General features: G+C 31.2%; 2 protein-coding genes across 8 annotated transcripts in view; one reads left to right on the forward strand and one right to left on the reverse strand.

Annotated features, from left to right (window-relative positions):
• Window positions 1–5331, forward strand: part of LOC131841816 (DNA translocase FtsK) — a 32037-nt gene extending 26706 nt beyond the window's left edge. For 3 of the 6 annotated variants that reach the window (XM_059190151.1, XM_059190154.1, XM_059190155.1), the window contains 5 exons: window positions 403–464; window positions 671–1126; window positions 1648–1894; window positions 2786–2904; window positions 4980–5331. In XM_059190151.1, coding sequence (XP_059046134.1) covers window positions 403–464; window positions 671–1126; window positions 1648–1894; window positions 2786–2904; window positions 4980–5099 — 1004 coding nt within the window. In that variant the 3' untranslated portion in view covers window positions 5100–5331. Of the gene's footprint in view, window positions 1–402; window positions 465–670; window positions 1127–1647; window positions 1895–2785; window positions 2905–3882; window positions 3990–4979 lie in introns of all 6 variants that reach the window. The other 3 variants (XM_059190152.1, XM_059190156.1, XR_009357464.1) reach the window with 2 other exon arrangements.
• Window positions 5332–7692: 2361 nt separating this feature from the next.
• On the reverse strand, window positions 7693–26294 carry LOC131841814 (probable E3 ubiquitin-protein ligase HERC4). Of its 2 annotated transcripts, XM_059190149.1 has the most exons (20): window positions 26049–26294; window positions 24182–24359; window positions 23780–24019; window positions 23242–23398; window positions 22410–22518; window positions 21808–21939; window positions 20225–20404; window positions 19219–19293; window positions 17649–17813; window positions 16542–16721; window positions 16075–16209; window positions 15347–15508; window positions 14625–14801; window positions 14219–14488; window positions 12908–13085; window positions 12321–12499; window positions 11653–11844; window positions 11097–11239; window positions 10736–10844; window positions 7693–10131 (listed from the first exon to the last, which is right to left on the reverse strand). In XM_059190149.1, the coding sequence occupies exons 1-20, from the start codon at window positions 26112–26114 to the stop codon at window positions 9979–9981; spliced, it is 3180 nt and encodes a 1059-aa protein (XP_059046132.1). In that variant the 5' UTR covers window positions 26115–26294; the 3' UTR covers window positions 7693–9978. The 2 variants fall into 2 exon arrangements, with proteins under 2 accessions (XP_059046132.1, XP_059046133.1); XM_059190150.1 differs by lacking the exon at window positions 19219–19293 and having other exon boundaries at window positions 26049–26293.

A 26294-nucleotide genomic window follows, 5' to 3' on the forward strand; every position in this document is an offset into this window, starting at 1 on the left:
AATATTTTTCTCCAATGTCCTGGCGTTTGTCCAGCGACTTCAGCCCGAGCAATTTTAAAACGAAATATAGGTACTTGTATCATATAAGTGCTTTATATCAACGATAAGAAAACATATAGATACCTAGTCTGATTCTATCTTCAAAAAACGTAAAATTTGGCAGGCATACTATAAATTATAGATACATTCTACTTTATAAACAGCTTTGCTGTAATATGAGAGTTACAGTTACAATTTATATTATTTATTACTTCTAGAAGAATATTGACTTAAATATAAAGCACATACTATGTATAAAATAAGAGGTAGTTTACATGTTACGGGAATTAACTACTTACAATTATTATAGAATTTTGTACGTAATTAGCTGCATAATGTGAACTGAAATTATCTTTGTTACAGGCCAGAAGAAAGTAGTGTGGCCACCAGTGCCCGAAACGAACGGCTATCATCAGCCGCAACAGGTAAATACAAAAAACATTACTTTTAAAAAATATGAAAGTTATAAGTAGACACTCGCAGTGTATATAAAACTGGTAAATGCACATTACATTGCTGCACATAGCAAGCGCTTAAAGATGGCGGAAAAGCACAATAATTGCATGCAATATGCTATAAAATATTACATTCTGTATCTATTATATATAAGCTATATTATGAACCCCAACAGCAGAGTCCTGCGTACAACAACGCGCCGCAATCACCCTCCGTGCAACAACAGCCCCAATACCAGCAACAACCCCAATACCAACAACAACCACAATACCAGCAACAACCTCAATACCAGCAACAACCCCAATACCAGCAACAACCCCAATACCAGCAACAGCCACAATATTCCCCACCACAACCTCAACCACAATACCAAAGCCAATACCAATCTCAACCCCAGAATCAATACCAGTCTCCACAGTCTCAGTACCAACCTCAATCTCAGCCGGCGTATTGTGAGGGTAAACGCCAAGCCGCCACAGGGCTCAGTAAACTAATCCCAGTCGGACCGGGTGTCACCGCATCCCCAGTGTCCCCTCCCTATCGCCAAGGGCCGCAGTCGCCAGGTGCCGCGCAAACCTACCGCCAGCCAAGCAGCCGCTGGACCCCCGCACCAGCCCCTCTTTCTCCTCAGGTACAGGTCTTCATCGACTCGATATTGCAACGTCATCGTCGCCGATGGTCTTTGTGTTCATGTTTGTGTAATTTAATGCGTCATAGCGGTTATTATACTATCTTACAATATATCTATATATGATTCATAATATTTGAGAATAATTTAAAAGTAACTTGAAATATATTTACTAATTTTATAGATAGACATATGATTGTATGTAATGATTATGTAATAACCGTTTAAATAATATAGATGCAAATACAAACATACTCGTACTAATAATCACCGCACGCTGTCGCTGTTTGTAGGTATCTACGTAGAAAAACTGAAATCTATAGCACTGCTCTTATTAACAATAGCTAAGTCTATCATGCTGTATCCTCTATCGCTATTAATTTCATAACATAATGACTCAACGAGTAAAGTGAATTATTCATAATTACATTTGTTTTTTATTATTGTAACATTTCTGTGTCTAATTGTTTTCTTTGTTGTTACATTAAAATCGTGTATGTACTCAAATAAAATTATCTCGGCAGACGCAAGGATCGCAGCCGAACTATCAGCAACAATACTCGCCCCAGCCTCAGTATTCACCGCAGCCGCAATATTCACCACAACCGCAGTCCCAGTATTCGCCGCAGCAATATTCCGAACCTGCTTATCAGCCACCACAGAAGGTCTACGAGCCTCCACCATCGACGATCACTCTTCGCCAGCAAACCCCAATTCATCAACAACCACCGCCCGTGTTTGCTAGTCAACCAGCTGCGGCTTCATTCAAAGGTATACCGTTAACTTATTAGAAGAGAGTAGGACGCACTCCCAGACTATCTTTCACTACTTTTAAATCTTTAGACTGCGACTTTGTTCTTTTTTTTTAGATAAATGATTGGTTAGATCCGTCTTTGTGATATCTATCTTCACATTCAATTTCATTAAGTTCCGTCCAGCTATTTCATTCAAACAGGCGTACTGCAAATACGTATACAGTCTATATACAGTTTATTAAACATTAGGTATATGAAGACGATGAATATAATAATTCGATTCATGTCGTAATAAACATGAGCCTATAAAGCAAAGACAAGGATATTGGTTGGTACAAAACAATGTTTAGACTTAGCTGTTTTAAACCCGCAATATTAACTGTTATAAAATACTTTTATCTACCAACTAGCTGCCGTCGGGTCGTACATACACAAAGTATACTGTACGCCAAGATTGCAGGTGTATTGTTTTTAAAACTGCTTTTTTATAAGCATTTCGCAATATGACCTTACAAAAGTGGCTCGCGACACATAAAAGCTTTCATAACGCAGGTGGCAAGTCGTTCAAATTCTTTATAGACTACGGAAGAAACTTGAAAGCTTTTTACAAGGAACACACGTAATTGATATGTGTAAAACTACTATCGTATCTATATAAGTTTACCTAGATTTTTGCACATTAGGCATTTTTTCTCCATAACCCAAGTAAATGTAGAGTTATAAACCTTACCTTCCTATCTTCATAAACGTGCAGAGTAGGTTTACCTATGTTTATTAATTTAACAACTTTAGAATGTACCTGTGTATCTTGTCTTTTTATATTAGTGTGATCTTGACCAAACCTCGACGATTTCGATGGTTCTTTTGCATTCCAATGTGTTATATTCATTTATGTAAAATAAAACAGGAGGTGTAAACATGCGGGGTGATCAAAAATGGCCACCGCAGTCGGTGAAAGAAGCGGTCGCTGCTGAAAATGAGGCTAGAAGGCTACTAGCCAAAGGTCCCGCCTGCAGACCGCGCAAGGTAAATATGCTGCAATTTCATTTACTACATAGCATTCAATTAATCGCACATACTCCACATAACATTAAAGATTTTTTTTAAACTCCAATTGTTTTTGCAACGGTCGTTGAAACGAATATAAAATATCAATATTACCTATATTATTGAAATATGGGTAACAAAAATTCCAATTGCACAAATTAGTACCTATATATTTTCTTTGAGAAAATAATCGTAGCAAAAAATTTCATATCTGAAAACGGGTCACCATAAAACAAGTTATGTTACCTTATTACTATTATATCAGACTGGCTAGCAACTTTGGTTTTATTTCGAAGTTACTTTCTCCAGCAGCCGTGTGGTGCTGTGTGTTCCTATCCCTCTCTTACGACATACCTACTAGGGACAAAAAGGAGTGGATTGTTTACTATTATTACCTTTATTAGTACCTATAATGTGACACGGTGAACAACAAAGTATAAGAAAACAATCCTATAGCTCTTTTTTAAGTTTAAATTATAATCTAAAAGTCCTGAAAAATGTATTTCTATATATTCGTTTTCAACTCTAGTGGCGACACCTATATCGTAATTCAAATCTGATAACTTTGTAATACTGCATGCTGTACATAAATATAATTTTGTGATTTACATACTTGCCTCCTGCCCTTGTATATATATAATAATACCTGATTTTGAACCTTATAAAAAAGTTATTTAACATTTTATATCCATAAGCTTTTTATAATTTTAATTACAGTAATTGCATTTTATTCTTTAATAAAAATATATTTTAATGTATATTTAATTTTAACTCGAACTAAATTTATACGTACATATATTATAAATTATACAAAAATATGTACAGAATTATAGCGTGACATAATTCTCGCTATTAAAAACTCCAATGAGATCACAAGGAAAGAATGAACAAGGGAGACTATTATATTAAAATTTATGGAGTAAGCGAAAATTTGAACGCAACCATTATCTGTTTTAGCTGCGTCAATACTCGCTTGCTGATTTAATTGCCATGAACGAGGTCTAAGCGTCGTTCGACCTCAGTACCTACTGTACTGTACATAGCTGGACTTTAATACCTAAGTTGTAAGTGTCGCCGGAGCGTGTGACTATTGTTTGGACAGCCTCTTCTATTAACAGACTACGGCACGTGTTGGAGGAGATCCACTATAGTTTAGTCACGTCCACCTAACTCGCGTATAGTTTAGGCTTCGCTATACTATTCTTGTGTGATAAGCAACTGTATTCATGTTGTATCAGTAATAAATTTTAAGACACATTAAAATAAGTCTTTGCAATTCGTTGTAGTCACAAATATCTTTTAATAATTTCTATATCAGATATTTTTTAAGGATAGATGGAATGTTGCAATGTATCTGCGTGAAAGCGAATAAATAAACATTATTATTAAAATTAAAGCCTACTGAGTAACTAAACATAGTTACTCACTAGAAGGTTTATTAATTGTTCAAAAAGTTCTTATAATTCGACATCATCGAATAATGCGTAATTTAAGACTATTATTAATCGTTGGCCATCCAAAACATCAGGCTCACTTCCAATACAAACTTTCCGGGACGTGTTTGTTGTTAATCGTTTAAAGTGTGGGTGGAGACTAAAATAATAGATACAAAGTGACTCAAAACATGAAATGCAAAGACGTTTAGTATGCTGCCCTAGTTTACATTACGTTTATCTCTCACTCAGCTACAGCAGAGAAAATAAACGAAGGTAACTAGATGTAATAGCAATACATCATTTTCCTTTATGAGTTGAAGCTTTCGATTCTCTAATCTTTATAGTACTTTTGTAAATTATGTAATAACAAATTGTAAAAAAATTTAAGCACATTTACTGTACTGATTAGTGAATAGTCAGCTAAGTTGCCTATCGACGTACATCAAATCATTTAATCGACTAAAATATATACTCGAAGACATCCATATCTTTCTATCTACAAAGCTTTGCGATGTAGAAAGTCTGCATGAATGTAAAACAAAAACGTTTTGTAATATCCAAAAACTAAAATTATATGCAAATTGAAAGGCGTACGAGATAATGAATCTTATGTTACAGGTAAATAAGGATTACTCAACCTTCTTCGCTCAACACGCCCTCAACAACAACTACCCTGGTTACCGGGCGCCTCCTGGCACACAACATTATGAAGACCTTACCGGTCGATCTTCTTACTAACATAGAAAATTAGCATTATGTCACCCTCGTAAAAAATATTCACCATGATGTCCTAATACTCAATGATGTTACATAATTCTTGAATTCATATTTTCATTATGTTACCTTTACAAGAGTCAGTACCAATATGCCTAACAACTGAGACAAAGATATTGAAGTAGTGATTTTGTAACAGGACAATCATATGTCGCTGATGTTAAAAATAGTACAATAAATTATGGTTAAAACTTAAGTTATTTAAATTTTTTACAAATATAGGTCAGCAACAAGCGAGCAAAATTACATGATATGTACATGTATTTTAATATCTACACAAATTTCCTAACCAATTATAAATGAAAAAGAAATAAATAACTCTACAAAATGTATAATTGGTTACAAAGACATAATTTAAAAATTAATCTGACTAAAACAAATATGATGACATTTAATTCAATTTGCTACAATGAACATTAACTATTTAGGACATAAAATACTTAACATTGATATTTTTGGGTATTTATATTGACGATAAATTAAAATGGAAGTATCAAATCGAAAAAATTTGTAAAGACTTAAATCGATTTTCATTTGCTCTATATGTAAGTGCTTACCATGCGTACGTCTCATCAACTTTGAGATACGGTATAATTTTTGGGGTAACGCTACGGGTAAGGATCTAGTATTTAAAGCACAAAAAAAATGTGTATGTGTAATTTAAAAAATACTGATAGTTGTGTTCCATATTTTAAAAAATACAAACTTACGGCTCCATCCCTTTACATTTATGAGGTGTCTATTTTTATTAAGACGAACCTTGAACTTTTTAATAACATCAAAGGAATACGTAATAATGATAAATTGTGTAATTTTCCGGCTAAAACTGCTATGTCGTGTAATAGTATTTTAGGAATGGGACCTAGAATATATAATAATCTTCCAAGGGCATTAAAATCTATTGGTAGTATCCATCAATTTAAAACTGCTCTTAGAAATATACTGATTGGTAAAACTTACTACACGGTTGGTGATTTCTGACTGTTACATTACGTAAAGACAATTGATTAATGACTATCGGTATGATGATAGTACAGTAATTTTATTTCCTTAAACATTAATTGTACCTACAATTTGAAATTTTGCACACCTCTTACGAGGTTAATGTACGGATCTCAACAACATATTTATAACACCTTATTGTTTACCTACATTTGGCAAATAAAGTATTATTATTATTATTATTATTATTATTATTATTATTAGTTTCAATCCAACTGCTAAGCTGATGAAATTCTTGTACAAACTTATTATATCACTAATTACTGACTCTTAAATGGCTAAAGTTGACAGAAGCCTCATTACGACTTTCTTCTTCCGTATCATTGTCATTAAAACCATTACTCGATTGATCTTGAATACCAGTATAGGGTAGTTCTTCAAATTTAAGTACTTGTATTGGCTTTAGGTATTAAAGTCTTGTTTGCATGTACGAAATTGGATTATGATCCGATATTTAATATTAAGTATAATTTATTGTTAACCACTATTTAGGATGTAAGAATTAAATAATAAAAAAATAAAAAAAATAGTAATAAATTTGTGTGAAAATTACTTTAAATACGATCTATGATATTTCACATTTGCTATATTTCTCTATTTGATATTTTCTTTTATATAACACTTTAAAAAAAAACGATGTAAATGTGCGGCTTTATACATTGCGAACGTATGCGGTATTGCGTATAATTATTATACCTAAACAGCTTTTCTAATCCCAACTGTAAATAAATTGTTTAAAGAAGCATAAAAATTTATATAAGGTAATTAAAATATATAAGGGCTTGACAAACATAACAGTAATAATCAGCAATATTATTATTAATACGGTTCAATATCTTTATTGCAATAAAATCGGCCATGCTTAAAAATAACTAGTCATGAAGAGATTACAGAAATTATTTTGTATATAAAATGTTGAAATGGGTTTCATTTTGGTATTATGTGATTATATATACTTTAATAAAATAAATTTTATAAATACCACACCATTCGTTTTATTTGTTACGAAACAATAACATAACTTGTTTTTATTATTTATATGATAATTAAATGTCTTTAAGATATATTGATTATACAATTATATTAGTGTCTCTGAAGTAATAAGGCCATCCTTTAATTACGTCACACGTCAAGGAGAAAAGGGGTTGTCATTGTGCAACAAAGACCCTCCCTCGTCCTATTTTTTTTTTATTAATGTTATTTGTTTCTCTATTGTGTTTATTATCTATTTTTTTATTATGATATTAACTACTTCAGCCGCGATTTGATACGGCTAAAGTTTTAAATATTTAATGTGTTCCTCTGGAGGGGATACTAAATACATATATATTTATTTGGTGACGTCACAAATCCGAATTCAATATATCTAAGTAAAATACCAAAATTTAATAGTTCAAATTTCAAAACCTGTGTCGTCACACTAAGGAGAGGAGAGGCACACAAATGTGACAACGATGGGGGAGGGATAAAAAAAATCATGCAATACATGTGACCTAACTTATGGATGACCTCTTCAGTTCTAAACAAGTGATAGTAATTAACAAGAAAACGCAAATTTTATATAAAAAATATATTAATGTCATACAATACATATACGTGCAGCAGCCTTACAGCTGGCGGTGCACTCAAAATAATTTAGGAAACGACAACAGTGACCTAGCATAGCTACAAACCGTTTTTTATCATAATACACAGAAACAAGTATTTTATGGGACTAGCTCCCTTACATCTACGTATTCATCGTTATACACTTATACATACAAATATCACAATTAAGTAATAATTTTCAAGTGATATTTTAACAAATGCCTAAAATGAGAACCGATAGGCAAACAAATTCTATAATATTAAACCCGATTCAACACAAAGTAAATCTACGTGACACAATTTAATACCACTTTATATATTGAACTGATAGTCACAAATTTTACAGTTGACATAAAACATAATTATATTAATTTGTTATAACCGTTTAAAATTAATAATATACTAGTTCTTTAGAAAAGGGCAAGATTAGGTCGGTACTAAATCACTTAATAACATTATCATTATGCTTATTTCCAGTAAACGAAATCACAACGCCGTTATTTTAAATTAACTAAGCGAATAATAAAACAATTTGAAACTTAACAATGATGAAATCTTTAACAGTTTCACATTAAAGAAAACATATTAACAACATAAGTAATTTATCAGATGAAATAACACGCTAGCCAAAATTTCTATTTAGGTTTCAAACAATACTAACTTTATTCAAATTTAACTTTAAAAAGTCACGGTCACCATTTCATGGCCCATTATTACATTTAGGTCATTGAAAACACTGTGAAGAATCGGGCCGTTAAAATCAGTTTCGACTATAAAAAGCATACATTATTACTCATAATAACGGTTAATATCACAAAGTATTAATATTATATACAAAATTATGTGTACGTAGCCTGTCGAGATTTTCTACAAACACACACAATTCCATCAGTGTGTGAGGATAATAAAACAATCAGTTTAATGTTACATATTATAAAATTTTCTCAAATAAATGGATAAGGCACTAACAGAATTCGTTAATGCAACACAGAAGAAATTTTAACAAGGTTGATATGCCTATTAGTGTACCATATAATTAAAGATACCCAAGTAATATCAGTGAATTAATGACTACTAATGATTGTTACTGAATTTAGTATGTACATAAAAATATTTCAATCAGTTTAAAGAAAATAGAGAGATCAGTAATAGGTGCTAAGAAATCATGTTTCCTTTATTCACTTCCATTTAGCTTATTTTCCATTGTAGCCATAAAGTTAATAGGTACTAGGAATTAAATTAATGTTCAGTCCTAATATAATTGAACAAGGTACTAAGTCGGTCAAACAATAGAAAAAACTGAGAGAAAATATTGTTATCACTATCTAATGGTTATTATAACAAAATTATATTACAAATAAATATTATAAGTTATTTTTTGTATAGTGTGGACTAATATAATTTTTGTTCCTCGTAACCAACAAATACGAGATTATTACCAAAGATTCGTAATACAACAATATAATAATAAGCCAATGCGTATAGTCTATACGTGTTAATCCACTTGTTATTTAATAACCCGTTACAGAAACACACCAAATATTGACAAAGTGCAATGTTATATTTCTTTAAAAATTATCATAAGTATTAGTAAATCTATTTCATCAAGTAATCAGTATTTTATGTTACTATTAGCATTTCAAAATATACAAATAATTAAATATTGAATATTTGCTAATAATCACCATTACACAAAACAATATATGATTAAGATATATATTAAAGCCAATATTCATTACAAATTTAAACAATATCCAATACATTTTTATTTTTCTTTCAAAGAAAATAAGGAATCTATTAAATAGACTGATATTTGCAGTTATATCAATGCCAATTACCAACACATCGTTTAATACTTATTTAAATGTATAAAAATTGGTGTACTAAATATTGTAATACACATAGCGCCAAACAATGAATATAAATTACAAAAGAGTTAAATTGCGTTTACTTGAGAATATACGATTTAAAATATATTCAGATAAATTTACCTACCAATGGCTTAAATAAGAGTAAAATTAGCAATTATTAGGTTATATCACAATTATTTAGAATCACACATTATTGTTATCAATTTATACTAAATTCTAAAAAATGAGCTTCAGAGATGAACAAAACCAGTGCGCAAAAAGTCAGTCCGTCACTTAGAATGGTTTCAGTCTTTGTATTGGGCGGATATACGTCCAAAATGCAAGTGGATTGTATAGACAGTCGAAATACTTCCATAATTTGTTTTGATAACACGATACGTGATTCAGACTAGTGAGAAACCCTGTGTTTGCTGTATAGCTTGTAATAAATAATATTTGAGCCTTTCTTTTGTTTTGTACCTGGGCAAATCTAATAAATTGAAGCATGTGTGGGCTACAGGAAAGTACCTGTCGTCTGCTACAGGTTGGATTCTTATCTGAAAAAAAAATCGATGTAACCAAGTCACAATAAAATTTTAAAGCGTTATAATTTAAAAAATACATTTAATTAAATTCGATACAATAAAGATTTTTATTTGTACAAAAGTATGTTCCACGTTCATATTATTAAAGGCCTGAGTGGTCTAGTAGTTCGATCGTTTTCGGTCAAGTTCCATTGTTCACTTAACACAAACATTTGTATTTTGTATTGAGTATGACTGTTCATGTTAAATTGGGTGTTATCTATGGATATTAGTACATAAGTAGTATTAGGTATGTACAAAAAAATATCTAAGCATTTCTATCAGTTATCTAGTTACAATAACAAATGCTCTTGTTAGCTTGGGATTAGATGGCGCTGTGACGCTGTTTTGTCCATTTTGTCGTTATTGTATACGGCGCTAAGCTGTTATACTTGTTTGCTATAATAACCTTACCACTCGCGAATACTTGATAGATAAACCGAGACAGTTCATTCTATTAACAATATTGCTTAAGCCTATAGGCGATGTTTACAATTTTAAATTTATCTGGTTAACGGCTAGTTTGCAATGTATAGAAGTATCTAGTAACACTTAAATAGTTAATCATCCAACTCACTTTGATATCACGCATCCCCTGTATAGGAACGCGGTCACTGCCAGTTAGAAACAATAGGAACTTTTTCTTGTCTTCAATCGCCAGCTCATGGAACACCTCCCAAAACCATCTGGTGCCATAAAGCAGTTGAGAAATTTATAATTTTAGTATTACAAAATCAATTTATGAAATGTTTGTAAAAAAGTGAGTATTTTTAGACACCTAATGGCCCCAAATTATTCAAATTCTGCATGTAATAATTACACTTGATATGAGTAACAAAATCAACTATCAACCAGCACTTCTGGTCTCATAGAGTGCTTATTAAATTAATTTAATCACTAACCACCAGAAAGAAGTCCGTTAGAAAGTAGAAACTTACTTAATTTGCTGGTCGTTAGAAAAATATCCGTTTTTGTATTCGCAGTTACTTTCAAACAGATCCCAGTCGTATTCTTCATTGCCAATTACTACCGACATAAGTTCGTGAGATCTGAACAATTTTATTATACTGCCACCACATACCTGGAATACAATAGCAGTTTGTTATCGAATATATTGTCCATTGAAAGCATAATGTTTCATGTACTGTTTCTCTATATATACTAATTACCGAAATACACTATGTAAGTCGTCTGAAAGGCGAAATTTTTATTTTTAGTTCCCGATATTTCGGTCTATAATTACGTACTTTTATACCGAATTCTTTACTTTGTTATGAATAATGTGTATATGCGTTCCACATTCGCACTATATGTACCTATATCTATTTCATGATCAAATCAAATGTAAATATCTTCATTCATGGAGGTCCATTACAGACACTTTCTAATGTCAGTTCCAAAAGTAGCACACTCTTTTCAAAGGTATCAATAATAATGCACAATTATAAAGGTATTTGAAATGAGAAAACAATTATTAAAATAAGTAATTATTACCTTCTGGAAACCTAGATAAAAGGCTTTGAATTGATTAAGTACAGATTTATTGAGCAGGAAGTCCACATATAACTCCACATATTCCTCTTTATTCTCGTGTGTGACCGGTATGTTTTCACCGTCTTCTTTCAGAGGGTGTATTTGGATTTGGCCGAACACTTCGGTGTTCACAGCGAAGCATAAGCTGAATACCTACAAATAGATACAAAATAAACATAAGTACACATTCTAAATAAGCTTCATAAGAGATAATAATACAATATAGAAATAAAAGTTGAGCATGAGCAAATGAGCAGCCAAAAATCTAAGATTTTGAATAGTTAGAATAGTTTTCTTCCTGTAATATCAAAGTAGACAAAAGCATCCTAATTAGGAGATAGTTTACATAACGTATGCATATAAAGTTATAACCTCAGTTCTGCAACTTTTTGTTTCCTTCACCAATTACAATAAAACAACCCTTAAACTGTACTTACTACAACTACATTAGTGAAAAGCTCACCCCATATAGATTTAGCCGTTTCTGACGCGCTCAAACGCACAAAGAGAGAAAAAATCTAATCCTCAACGTTTTAAATAATATTAATACTATGCTACACCGCGAAACAACCCAAGCATCATGGATATAAAGATCTTTATATACGAATAAAAATATTGTATATACGAACCTCCTCAACATCATTATCAGGATAATCCAATAAGCTCTTCAGACTGTTAGCGAGTGTTGGATACAAGTCTGTTAAGTCATCTAACATGGTGGACTCTTTCAATATTTTTTTATATAGCACCAGCGGAAATGGCACGTAAATTATTATCGAATTGTATATAGCTAGGCCGTATATTGAACCTAGTAAAAAAATGTAATATATAAAAAACATTATAATATATATCCCTACACACATATTGTCCACGACAAGAAGGCAATGTAATACATGATATAAGCAATAACAAATACAAAATATAAAGTTGGAATGAAATTTATTAATTAGGGCTATCAATGGTGCCACCATTGATATTGTTGTATCATGTCAGGTTGCTCTTCACGCCGTATCCTCTGAAAACCATCGTGGTAAACTCCTGGTAAGTTTGTCCCAATAGGCTAACTGACCTGACTTCATTCTCATTTTATCTTCCACCGATGCACCGCCAGCGTATACTGTTAGCGCAAGCGGGAGCATCATTCCATCACAATTTATTACAAAAATACAAGCCTAAGTTGCGGATAGAGCTAGAAATACATAAAATACATTCTCACCAATTAATTGATACATGGCATCATCCTCAAACGGATTATTGGAGAACCAAATCATATTAGTCTCCTCAGACTGCTTGAACATTCCATATACGGGGTTGAATATCTCCTTTAGTAACAACTGAAAGAATTCCTTCTTAACACCACCGGCGTCCTCAGCTTCCTCACCGTGGAATGATATCTGAAACAAAGATAGGACTCAAAACTTCTGCAGCAATTGATAACCTAGACAGTCATAGCTGTTTGTATATTTTTGTCTTAAATAAACACATACATACACATGTACGTATTTTAAATAAAAAATATATTTAAAAATGCCCATCACTTGCCTAATAAGCTCTGCTTAGTTTAGGGCTAATTGTCCATATACTATTTGTTTAGGTTAAAAAAGAACAAGATTTCTTTTTTGATCCTTAAATTAAAGAAAATTGAGCCTTAATTGACTATGTATGACATAGTTAACATTCATAGTTACGATATTTTTCAGACAAATAGGTACAACTGGTTTTCTTTGTTTCTATTGAAGTTATTACGATAGATGTGATGGAGAAATATGGTGTATAATATATATATATATATATATATATATTAAGTTGTATAACATATAATATATATATATATAATATATATATATATATATATATATATATATATATATATATATATATATATATATATATATATTGTTGTATAACACTAATACCATTGCTCGCTGTTGCGACACTGCCGTGTAATGTTCTCATAATAATATAAGGCTTCTTAATGAGTTAAATTAGTCAAGTAAATCCCAAAAACATAAACCGCGAGCGTATATTATTTATAAATATGTATATATAAATGACTAAAGACGATTATTATTCTTATGAATAATGTCTAATATAACAATTACATTGTCTATTATACATATACATATGTATTTTAAGTAGAAAAACTCATCTGAATATCACATAAATATTAGAGTGCTATTGGCTTTTCAGCAAAGCAAATTTCGCGACATTTAATTCAACGACAACTTATTTACATTCGCTTCGTTCATTCGCATTCAGACTCAATATTCGAACTATCATTTTATATAATGCCATTGTAAAAATCTCACACACGGACTTACTAAAAAAAATTACAATTATTGTTTTGGATTCTTTTATATTGAGGAAGTGCCTTTTATCTATTACACATATCTTCTATATGTAGACAGTGATAAGTTACATTGTTATTATATGTATATATTTATTTTAACATACGGCTAAAATCGCTGATTTCGAATTCAATATTTCAGATAAAATAAAAAAAAATCAAAATTAATATTACACTTACTCTAAGAGGTTTCTTGAGCTGTGAAGTTTCGTGGCTTGAAATTTGTAATATAGTGTCTCGGACTATATGTTCTCTTGACACTGTAAGGTACAGAAACTGGTCCCTTGAGTGATAATCGTATGTACGGTCGAATATTAGCCGAGTAAACATCTCAGAAGCCGCTCTATGTACGGCCGTCTGCATTTGCAGCTGTTGATCAACCCTCAACAGCAACGACTTGCACTGAACGTCATATAGAAACGGGTAGTGACACATATGAGGTTCGAATGACTGTAAAAATAATGTTAATTTTTATATAACTTTTCATAGTCTCACAGACATAGTAATACACTGCGAAAGACTTTTTATTATATGAAAATAGTCTCACATATTTGTTTATAATCAATGTAATGGACTCCATACTTACATTTTTACTTGCATGCCAATGCATATAATCTCTTGCGATATCCACGTAATTACAAAGGTCTTCTATGTAGAAAGCCTCCGCAGCTATTTTAGGTTTCTTTGGATTGGTGAAATTAATTGCATTTAAAAACGACAGTGCGTCTAATATTTGAACAATGCTGTGTTTAAACATTAACTTCTGAAAAATGCATGTTAGGTAAGTTCATATATAAACAGTTATTAACACAGTAGACAAAATTGTTTTTAAATGGCATGTGGTAGACGGGAATTACTAACAAAAATAAAAATTGTTTAATCAAATATCACATACAATATAAAATTTAGATAAATATATATAATGACCAATTTATTTGCATCAACTACATGAATATGAATTATGCAATGTTAAATAGTTACATTTCATCACTATGATCAGTCAACAACTCAAAGGAAAATTTTACCATTTTATCAATAAAAGAAATTGCTGAGGTACTAGGGTGCGATGCTAATATATGTATATCAATAATAACAATCGTTTCTAATATCGGTCTGGGTGTTTTCTATCTATTTACAAAAAAAAATGTATCTAAACGTTCTATCGGTTATTTAGTACCCATCACATAGGCTTTGATTAATTTGGGACTAGATGGCGCTGTGTGTATTGTTTATAGATGTTATATTACGTTTTAATTTTGCATAAGACACATGTGAATTTAGTAATACTACTTCAATTTATTAATTTACCTTGTTGAGTCGCACAGATGGTTGTATGAGCTCGTAAGTGATAACACTTATGAATATGTCAACAAGCATTTCAAAGTACTCAGTAGACTGCTCTTCCCACCACTGTTGTACTATCTTCTGTGGTACTGCCGACAAATTGTTAAACGCTTCTGCGAATGGACCCTATAACATAATATCCGGGTGAAACTATATTTACACGATATTTTAAAAAAACAATTATTCAAATTTAACCTGAATCCAGAAGGTTCGCCTAACCTTTAAGCTCATACTCTCAATGTACTTTGCACTTGTGCGCTGTCAGCATTATTTTCATAACGCGACGATTCAGTCATTACCAAAATTACAGTTTTTACTTAGCATATCATTTTAACATTAATTACCATATACGAAGAAAGTTTATGTTTTACTGTATAACAAAACATACAGACCTATTTAAATGACATTATCCGATCTATCACGTCGCCACAATACAATTTATATCAGTGTTTGTAACTAAGTTTGTAATTACAGAATTAATAGATTAGACCTATAAACTGATGAAGATGTTCAGTACCTGAATAATAGTACAATACATTTTTTTCTTCATTTGTTTCATCACTCAGAACATACAATGTATCAGTAATATTGTTAGGGAACAGTACTAATTTCAAATATGATGGATTACACTTTTTTATTTCCACCTATGTGCCTAATACAATCAATTATTTTAAATTAAAAACAATAATTACCTGCAATTCAGGATGTCGCCGTGGATTCCTCATCTCGTGGTATAGAGGGATTATGAGAAACATTCTGAGTGCTTCCACATCTGGTGGGGATGTCGCCATTTTCTTTATTATATTCTCTGTGAGCTGGTTGAATACCTGAAATATTATTCAGGACAATACGCAAAATTGTAATAATTGCAGTTTATTAGATGTAACAATAATTTCCATATAGTGGGTAAGTTAACAAACTTCTAGAAATTTTTATTCAATCCTACTGTTTTATATTATTGTACACTATTTATAAGCCGGACCGCTCATACCAAACTGGCTTATCAATTGGCGCATATGCTATTACGCCCCGCCCACTTTAGAAAAGCACTTATCGAATATTTCGCCACGACTTTTAATAAAACTGCCAAGCGTGAGACAACACAAAATTTTTAAAAAAATACAATATTAAAGAAACGAGATAAAATATATCAACATACCAATTCCTTTATGGAAGTGTTTTCGAATCTGCTAATTGTTGTGAAGGCTTGTTCCACGACGTTTAAATCAACGCCAGGAACTTTCTTGTTGCATCCGAAGTGCGCATTGTTGGGCAGCAGAAACGAGCCGTTCAGGCAGGCCAACGAACCGAACACTGTCTCCAAGTAGGCCATCAAATCCTAATAACACGATATAAAGCTTGTCTTTACTAGTGACAATTTATTTTTATCTAATTAGATAGGCAAACAAGCTGATAGCTGCTAAACGTCGCCTGTGTACATGAATAGCATTATGAACATTATGTGACGCCTGTGATAGAAAATATGCATTGCCATTCCGAACGACAAAGACGTTATACCCCTCAGTCTATGATTTAATTGCTTTATGACCTTCATTCGAAACACCGCTTACAAAGTAAACTGCTTGGTGGCTGAAATATGTAGGCAGAGGTATCTACGCAGTCTACTACTCTTACATATAAATATGATTCTAATTATTTTGTTCTGGGTGTTTTGGTTAATAATTAATAACCCAAGACAGGATTATCTTATCCTGGTTCTCGATGGCGGTGAGTATCCATCACCGCCGCCCATAAGTAAAGGGTAGTGCTAAACCACCAAGGCCATCAAATCTCTCGGACATCGCCACAGTTTCTGTTTTCAGGGCGAGATAAAGCAATGAAATTACTGCGTACGTAGACGTAACACGTTAGACCTAAAAAATAATAATGCCTGTACTTCACGTAGGCACTAGCATAAGTTACTTATAGTTGTCTATCTAATTGAAAGATTTACATCCGGTTACCCGAGAGTTGTGTTCCCCGAAGTCATTGGGGCAAGGGGGTTCTCCCCGAGGCCCCAACGTTCACCCCCCTCTGGGTGTGCGGATGAGCCGTGTCTATCAGGTAGTCTCCCAGTTTTGATGAAGTTATGATGACAAATATACAACTCTGATGTGATGTAACCAAGAATAGATTTAACATAGAGTTACATATTTCTCATTAGTAGCTAAGGAACTGTACTAATTTGAAATGTGAATTTTGTTTGCTAACGTTGTTTCATTCTATTATTGCCCATAAAAATTCAAAAATAAATATAAATACTCACTTGGTTGACAACTTCGTCGTCTTTTATAGCTTCGCAAACATGAAGTTTTGATAGATTCAGCGTGAGGATTGGTTGCAATTCTGAATTGTCGCAATTTGTGACGAGGAAACTGTGGTCACCACCCGCGAACACTTTCATGGGACCACTGAATACCTCTGGAGAGAACTGCAACGAAATAATTAATATTTTGCATTATAACTAAAGATAACATCGTGCAAATAAATTTTAAAGATTCAATATAAGCTTTTATTGAAAATGAACCTTGGTTAAATATGTACATTTTTTATGTAAAATGTCTTGCTATTAGAATTCTAGCCCAGTGTAGCAATATATTTACGTCGTATTGATTTATTTGTCAAATAACAAAAATGTTACTCAACAGGTAGTGTAATGATAAGGAAACTATATACTTACAATACATAAAACTTTACCTAACTGTGGTTTTGTGTATATAATAATTATGATCACTCAAAACTAAAAATGGTAATATCCTTATTCGTGGTTTGGCAATGTTAATATTTTACGTAAGTATTTAGCTCAAACACATATAAAGAAAACCTATGTATAATTGTCTTACAAAATTTCAGAAGAGAAATATACGTTTCTATCTTGAAAATTTAGATATTTTTAATCTATAATTACGTAATGTAAACTAGCACATAATAGGACTACTACACATAACATAGATGTAATAATATCACAACCAACAGACAATGTAAAACAAGCAAAATAAACGACTGTTAGGAGAACAGATTCAAACTTAATGTGAAACAACATAATTAAGCAGGCGAACATGACCACAAACGCAAGAAAGATTAGGCCTACTACATGCATAAATATGTATCACATTCAGGACATCAGTATACGAAGATTCAATCGTTCTGATATATAACGAGAGAATTGTTTTTTTTTATTAATAAAAGAATAACGTAATTACGCAAATTCTATAAAGTTAGTTTATAAAATCAAGTACAAACTTGCAATTACCGTATATTTTGTGTTTACTTTGCCATATAAATCTTGTACAAATTCCATATAGTTATATATACCCTATCATATGCATGATAATATATTATTTGAGACCTTGCTAAATGTTATGGATAATAGATTGATACATTCTATTTATTTTAATTTTTTCATGTTCATTATACATATTTATATTGTTAACCGGATCTTATCACGAATAATTTTCAGGCAAATAAGGTATTATTTACCTCTCTCATCGTTTCGACTAGACGTGGTTACGGGCTGACTGGAGTACCAGCAGATTTTTGTACAACCGTCAATAGATCGCCACGGCTAGCGCAAGCTAGTCGAAAATTCGAGTAAAGTAAAATACCTTTATTAACCATAAACTTATTCGGGTTAAGACCCGGTAAATAATTTAAATATATTAGCGGTCCAGTTATATTAGCGGGTAATATTTTCAATCTAATAAATAAATGAGTTGATTGGAAACTTTAATTTATGAACTAGTTTCTATTATGTGAGAATTTTGTAAGTAGTCCAATAAAGTGGCTATGTACCTAAGTACATGATATAAATATTGTATGTTGAACAAGGACTCAACATTTCGTTTTGAAGCACCCGCACCGCTGTGCCGAACATATGTCGTAGACACCTCCACCTTCTGTTTCTTCTTCGGCTAAAGAAGGATAGTTCACTATTAATTATTGTTTATCTTGTATAATACCTGCGGTATGTAAACAATTGCTTTATTATTATTATTTAGATACAAACATAACTGTAGCTAAAATCATCTTTAATAATAATAATAATAGGCGAGGACAATTTATTAAGCAGTACTGGTACAATGGCTACTAATAAACTGATGGACATAATATTTCGCCACTACAAATGTATGTACCGTGTAAGAATTTGAACCGCGACCTGGCGGTGTGCTTAACCGCAAGAGTACCAAAACTATAATAAACTATAAATAATGCTAACATCGAAAGCTACCATGAATACTTAAAGCACTATTGAATAAATAGCATAAATAATAATTAAGAAAGAAATGTGAAGGTAATTAATATACACACACAGCTACTACAGGCTCAATTAAATGATATTCACCTTGCTTTGGCCCGGATTGTCAGTCTGTATAAAAGCAATGTATAGGTTAGTAAATTGAAAACTTTTCAAAAGAATAGGTTATTATGATTGTATATTATACGACTTTTTCAAAATTGTGGTTGTCAAGGGAGAATACCGTCTTTCACAAAGCCACTTATAATTCATAAATTCAAATGTTAAATCGTTTGAACAGAGTGGAACATATGAATTTTAAATTTATGATAAATGAAATAAAGTGCAGTAACATATATTTGTTTATATTGGTTTTCTTGAAAGATGGTGCATAAAATTTATGTCACAATTGGCATTCAGTGTTAGGATTCTGATCCAAAAAGAAATACAAATATTTGTATATTGTGTTGTAATGTAGGACCAACAAATAATTGTCTTATTCTTTTACCCCCATCCCCCCGAATAAAGGATTGCCACAAAGAAAAGCTACATATATATATAAAGAAAAAATAAAACACTTGCAAACAGGTGAACACAAAAGTACTAACGGGCGAATCGTCACTGGGCACGAAGGATACAGGCGTGGGTACGAGAGCAGAGACTTGCCGGCAGCCGAGTTGGCCCCGCGCGCCGTAACCGCAGGCCAGGATTCGTTCTCCGACGCGGCACAACAGGTGGCGCCGCCCGCATACCACTTGTGTCACGGTGCTGCCCATCAATTCCATGACCTGACAACAACCACGTCGTTAGGATGAGGACAGAATATGTTTAATAAAGGACTCGCTCGACCATAACGATTAATTTCTGGTGAATTCTCCAACATGTATTCTGAAATCATGTTCATCCTATCATCCTCCACTGGTGCCTCACAATAACTAATAATTGTAACCAACTAAACATGCGGCCCCCCTCCTGTTCACCATCTTAATGATGATACCTTCACAACTTGAAGTAAGTAACTTGAAATTACGGTTATTTCATTGTACACTAGTACACGGCCAAAGTTTATGATTAATGCTATCGAGATCACCAATCATTACAAAACGGCATACAAAAATTGACTGAATAAATATTAGTAGATTAATCGGGCAGGATTCATAAACGCATCGCGCTAAACAATCAGCCTATGTGTGTAGTTATATAACGGAAAGTATACTATTACAGGCGAAAGTCAATGACACTTTTTTAAAATAAACATGAAACATGACGAAGGGGACATTTATTACTATCGACAGCAGTTTCTAGTAGCAGTATGATTACACAATTTCTAATTAAACTTAGCTACACATTTGATTTATTAATAACGTAACATTTTTTCTCTTTAATGTAATCATTGATTATTATCGGTCATATATGTAATGACTAATAATGAAAACCGCATTCTGATATTAGCGTATACGAAAAAAAATGTGTTGTTCTCACTAACATAAATTCAACACATACATTGCTTTTTTTTTTTTCAGAAATATTCAATGTCGTGAGCGCTATTTCGGTTTTATTACATATGTTTGATGCATTAAGCGTCTCTGATATAAAAAATCTTATTGATTGGAATTTTTTTAACATTTTAGTTTAAATCAACATTTCGTATGGATACATAAACAAGATTTACATAATGGATACCTATGACTTTAATTCTAATACAGTAGAGGAGCAATTTTCATAGAAGACATGAAATAATTAGCATTTTACTATTTATACGAGTATATTGGTATAGCATTATTCTATATTTACTATCACTAAGTGAATAAAATTTTAAATCAGAAAATACTACAATGAATTTTAATTTCATGTGGCGCATATTATTATGATGTCACTAATTATATATGTACAGCGTCATTTAATCGATATTATACCTAATTTTAATCTACATTTTAGATTTCCGTATGAACGATCCAATTATCATATATCATAACTTTCAATTTGATAAATAATAGTTAGATATTAATTATATTATTTTAATTGTCAATATGTTCTAACATTATGAAATGTAAATTATAAGCATAAAATAAATATACATGTCACGTGTATATAGTTATCTGTAACGAAAAATAGGAATCAGGAACATAAAGTATTATGTAAACTTTTAATATTTATCTTAATTCAAACATTTGCTTATAAAAATTTATACCTGTTTTGGTACTAATTCATCTCTTGCTGTTCCATGACCTGTCTGTCCATGGTCCCCACTACCACATGTGAAAACACCACCATCCAATGTAAGAAAAACTGTAAAGTCTTCGCCACAGGCAATATGACATACCTAAAATATTTTTTTTATTATATGACATTGTCATAACTATATTGCATCCAGAGGAGAGCAAATGAAAGAAATGACGTGACAGGCAGGTACAAATATTTATGATAATGTATACTATCAAAAGCAATTTCTGTAGCTATTGATTAAATCTATATGTATATATACAGGTATAATATTTAAAACATAATATAATTCCTAATGCTTGGTCTAAAAATTATGTATTGTATCTTAGTTTCTGGGGTCAAGAAACTTGGTATTCCATTAATAGAATTAAGAAATAAAGAATGTTATTTTTTATTATACTTCTGTGTAAGTATGATTATGGTACCAATTTGTTGAATAATATTGGAGATTCTTATTCATTCATATAATTTTACAAGAAATCATATTAGTAGCCATTCCTACAATCTTAAAAGAATAATCCATCTTTAAAAGTATTATGACTCTTGTGACAACATAATACAGATACATACTTTAACATTCCTTAATGTCTTCAGATGTGTTGGATAACATCTATTTTCTGTATTCTGTAACCCTAATTGCCCGTGTGAATTTTTCCCCCAGCCAAAAACAGCACCGGACCTGTTAAATTTTAACCAAAATTATATAACATAAATAGAACTGAATATCCGAATGTAATTAATGTATGGCCCTTTTTCAATTATATTACAATATCATGGCATGTATGAACCGCCTGAATATCGAAATAACATAATAATATGTTGATATCAACAACCATGTGAGAAATAACACTAATTATAAAGTTGTTTCCTGACTATGGTTACATTTATAGATAATACAGTAACAACATCAACAGTTTAATATTTTTATTATTATACATTATAAATGCAGTACCTACACTAAAGATACTGTAGCTTACGATGTGCAAGTAGACCTGATGTGATGATCGGATTTTATTGCCTCAAATAAAAACAATTCGAACCAAATTGTTTTTGTTTGAGACCTAATAAAATTAAACTAAATATAAGCTAAAAGGGTAGTTTAAGGACCACTTTAAAATTTACTTAAATAACATGTACACATGTATGTATATGTATTTTGTAAATAAACATAAAACAGATCAGGTTGTTGATCAAATTGTATAAAAGAATCGTAGAAGGTATCATAGATATAGAAATTAAGGAACTTATCAATAATATATAAAAGTTAAAATAAGCCTTGTTTATTTTTCAATGGGAATTCGAACAATTACTTAGTTGTTGGTATCTTAATGTCACAGTTCAATTTCTGAACACAGCATTAGAATCAAGTAGTATTGGGTTATAAAAAAGCAATAAAACTTACTTAGATAACACAAATGTGTGATTACTGCCACATGCTATCAATGCAATGGGCACACCAAGCAGTGATGTAATTTGTCGTGGTTTCATTTCCTTGCTTGTAAAAATGCCTAACCCACATTGTCCATAAGAATTTGCTCCCCATGAATAGAGATCGCCACCTAAACATTAACGATTACATGTGATTTTCAACTAATTTGAAAAATATACTTAACTGTATATTTTGTGTTACCTTAGACCTTTTTTTGATGGGAACCAATATATTTTTTTAATTTATTTGTAGACTGGTACTTCTTGTGTGGTCCCATATTAATTAGGTCAAGATATTAGCAGTGGTTTTTTAGTTATGAGGCTATTTTTTTTTTAGATGAATGTACAAACTATTATTGCTTACTAAAAATAAACACTAATTTAAACTGCCTGAAATACATTACTTTAGGAGTAAATAATGCTGTATAAGTTGTCCAGGCATATTTGTTTTGTTAATTAATACTAAAATTTGCAATAACTTGCAACAACACTGTTAAATATTCAATACTCACTATTTGTTAAAGCTATGGAATGGAATGAACCACATGCAACTTGAACCACATTTTTTGTTGCAAGCTCTTTTATGATGCAAGGAACATTGTGTGACTGTGCATCAGTTTGGACCACGCCAAGTTGTCCCATGCCATTACAGCCCCAGCTGTAGGGGATTCCCCACTCGTTGAGTGCTAGAGAGTGTTGAATCCCACAAGCTACTGATAAAATTTTATGCTCCTTCAGTTTCTCTACAAGACCTGAAATATTATTGACAATTACTAGATTTCCCATTTCTCAGTGCAAGATAGTGCATTCTCAAATGCAATTAATTATTCATTAAATTTAAGCTGGAATTTACACAGTCTTAAATTTATTCAATATTATTTTTTTTTAATTATAAAGAATAAAAATTTGCTCACAAGGTGTTCTATTCTCGTTAGAATAGAATAAAGTCTGTCGTCCTAGCTGACCAACCTCATTACTTCCACATGAATACAATCGACCCTGTTTTGTGAGGTATAAGGCAAAGAACTCTCCTGCGGCTATACACCTGATGTGGTGACTTTCTTTCCATTTTGATAGTGTAGGTTTAATAACCTGTGAATCAATTGTAAGTTTAAGAATTATATCCTTGTTGTGGTCTATCACAATTATTTATTAGACACTAAATCATTAAGTATACAAAAACTTCATTTAAAGTTGGGGAAAATCCCTCTAAATGACCAGTATGGCTAGCTTTTTATTGAAATTCAAACCTTAACTTCATATCATATAAGATTTATTTTATGAAGATGATTGTGATATCCCACTCATAGATCTATGCTTAAGGCAGAATGCTGAACTTTTATGATTACAAATTATTATTAAAATTTGTTGATTAATATTATAATAAAAGTTCCTGGGTTTTTTTAATTGTTCATTAAAAAAATAAACACACAACACTAAGTAATTCTTTTGTTAATTGTTAAGTTTTTTTTTTAAATAATAAATGTAGTAATAATTTGATACTTATTTTATTTTCAAATTCCTTTCACATTTTTAAGAATGCAATCTCCTTACAGATTGAAATTCGTTTCTTTTTCTTAGCTGGGATATAAATCTGATATATATAAAAAAACAGATTTATTACAAAAATCTTTTTTCGAACATTGACAAAATTATAGAATAGAATAGAATAGAAAATCATTTATTCAAATAAACTTACATTGAAGCACTTTTGAATAGTCATCACATTTTATTTAATCTACCGCTCATTCAGAAAGCTGTCTCGTCACAAGAAGAATGAGCGAGAAAATTGTGTGTTGCTCTTTTAAATAATTTTATTTTTACTTTACAATTTAAGTTTAAGTGTGTGAATACAAACTACCGATTAGCACTAATTACATTAAATAATCATATATAATAACATGCTCAATAGAAAATACAATGAACTATAAAACTATATAGCCAGTATGTCAGCAACAATCCTACTTGATGACAATCAAATAACAGCAATAATTAATAGATATGGGTCAAAATACATATCATTTGATAATGAATCACAATGAATAAACATTTATTTTTGTGAGGTATAGTCAAGTAACAAATAAATAAAACTTAATCCTATCATATTAGACAAATGAAATTTTTATAAAATAATAAACATACAAAATTTATAATAAGAATTAAGTGGAGAAAGAGGCAACATTAACTCAAAAGGTAAACAGCTATATTGTGGCAGCAAAGGTCTCTATAGTATGTACTTGTTTTTATATTATTTTATAAAAAAAAAAGGTTTTAATATAAATAAGAACACTATACTTAATTTATTATGTAAAAAAAGAAACATGCAAGATTGTAAAATATAAATATTTAGAACCACATTATGTGCATAAAAGAATACACTATATAGCTATGTTGGTATAATTTACTATTGTAACAACAAGACTGTCCAACTTTAATAGTATTTTATAGAATAAAATGAGTAAATTTTGTAAGTCCTGCTAATAAAAATTAGACTGGGAAAAATTCGTTAATTCCGAAATTCGTTTTCAAAATTTAATTAATTAAAATATGTACTCTATATTTCAGAGTTATTTTGTGAAGGGCGGTTCGCCTATATTCGGTTCGCTTATATTTATATTTAGGTTTAAATTTGATAAAAAAAAACATTTTTAACGAATTAATAGTAATTGTAGATAAAAAATAAGGAACAATAGAAATACTACAAATTGTCTAATTATACAAAAAATAAAATATAACACAAGAAGGGAGTTGTACGAATGTACCTATAAATTGCATTCTTACCAAATCGTTGTCTTCAGAATCATCCAAGCATAATTCGTGATGGGTTGCATTACCCCAACAAAACATTATTTATAACACTGATCTATGACTTTCAATTTCAAATTAAAGAAAAAACTGGTAATTTGGTACCATAAGAAAATAGAACTGTATAAATAATAGCAATAATAATTTTAGATTGCAAACATCATTATGAAAAGAATAAAATAGGGGTATATCTAGAAAAATCTATTGATAATATTTTATAAT

This window comes from Achroia grisella, unplaced genomic scaffold (genome assembly GCF_030625045.1).
Source record: "Achroia grisella isolate CSIRO2021 unplaced genomic scaffold, CSIRO_AGI_Agris_v1 utg1920, whole genome shotgun sequence".
Classification (NCBI taxonomy): Eukaryota; Metazoa; Arthropoda; class Insecta; order Lepidoptera; family Pyralidae; genus Achroia; species Achroia grisella.

Coding starts and splice junctions, on each gene's coding strand:
- LOC131841814 (XM_059190149.1), bottom strand. CDS start 26,114: ATGTTTTGTTGGGGTAATGCAACCCATCACGAATTATGCTTGGATGAT. Junction 15,509..16,074: donor GGCGACATCCTGAATTGCAG/GTAATTATTGTT, acceptor ATTATGTTATAG/GGTCCATTCGCAGAAGCGTT. Junction 14,489..14,624: donor ATTGGCATGCAAGTAAAAAT/GTAAGTATGGAG, acceptor TTATTTTTACAG/TCATTCGAACCTCATATGTG.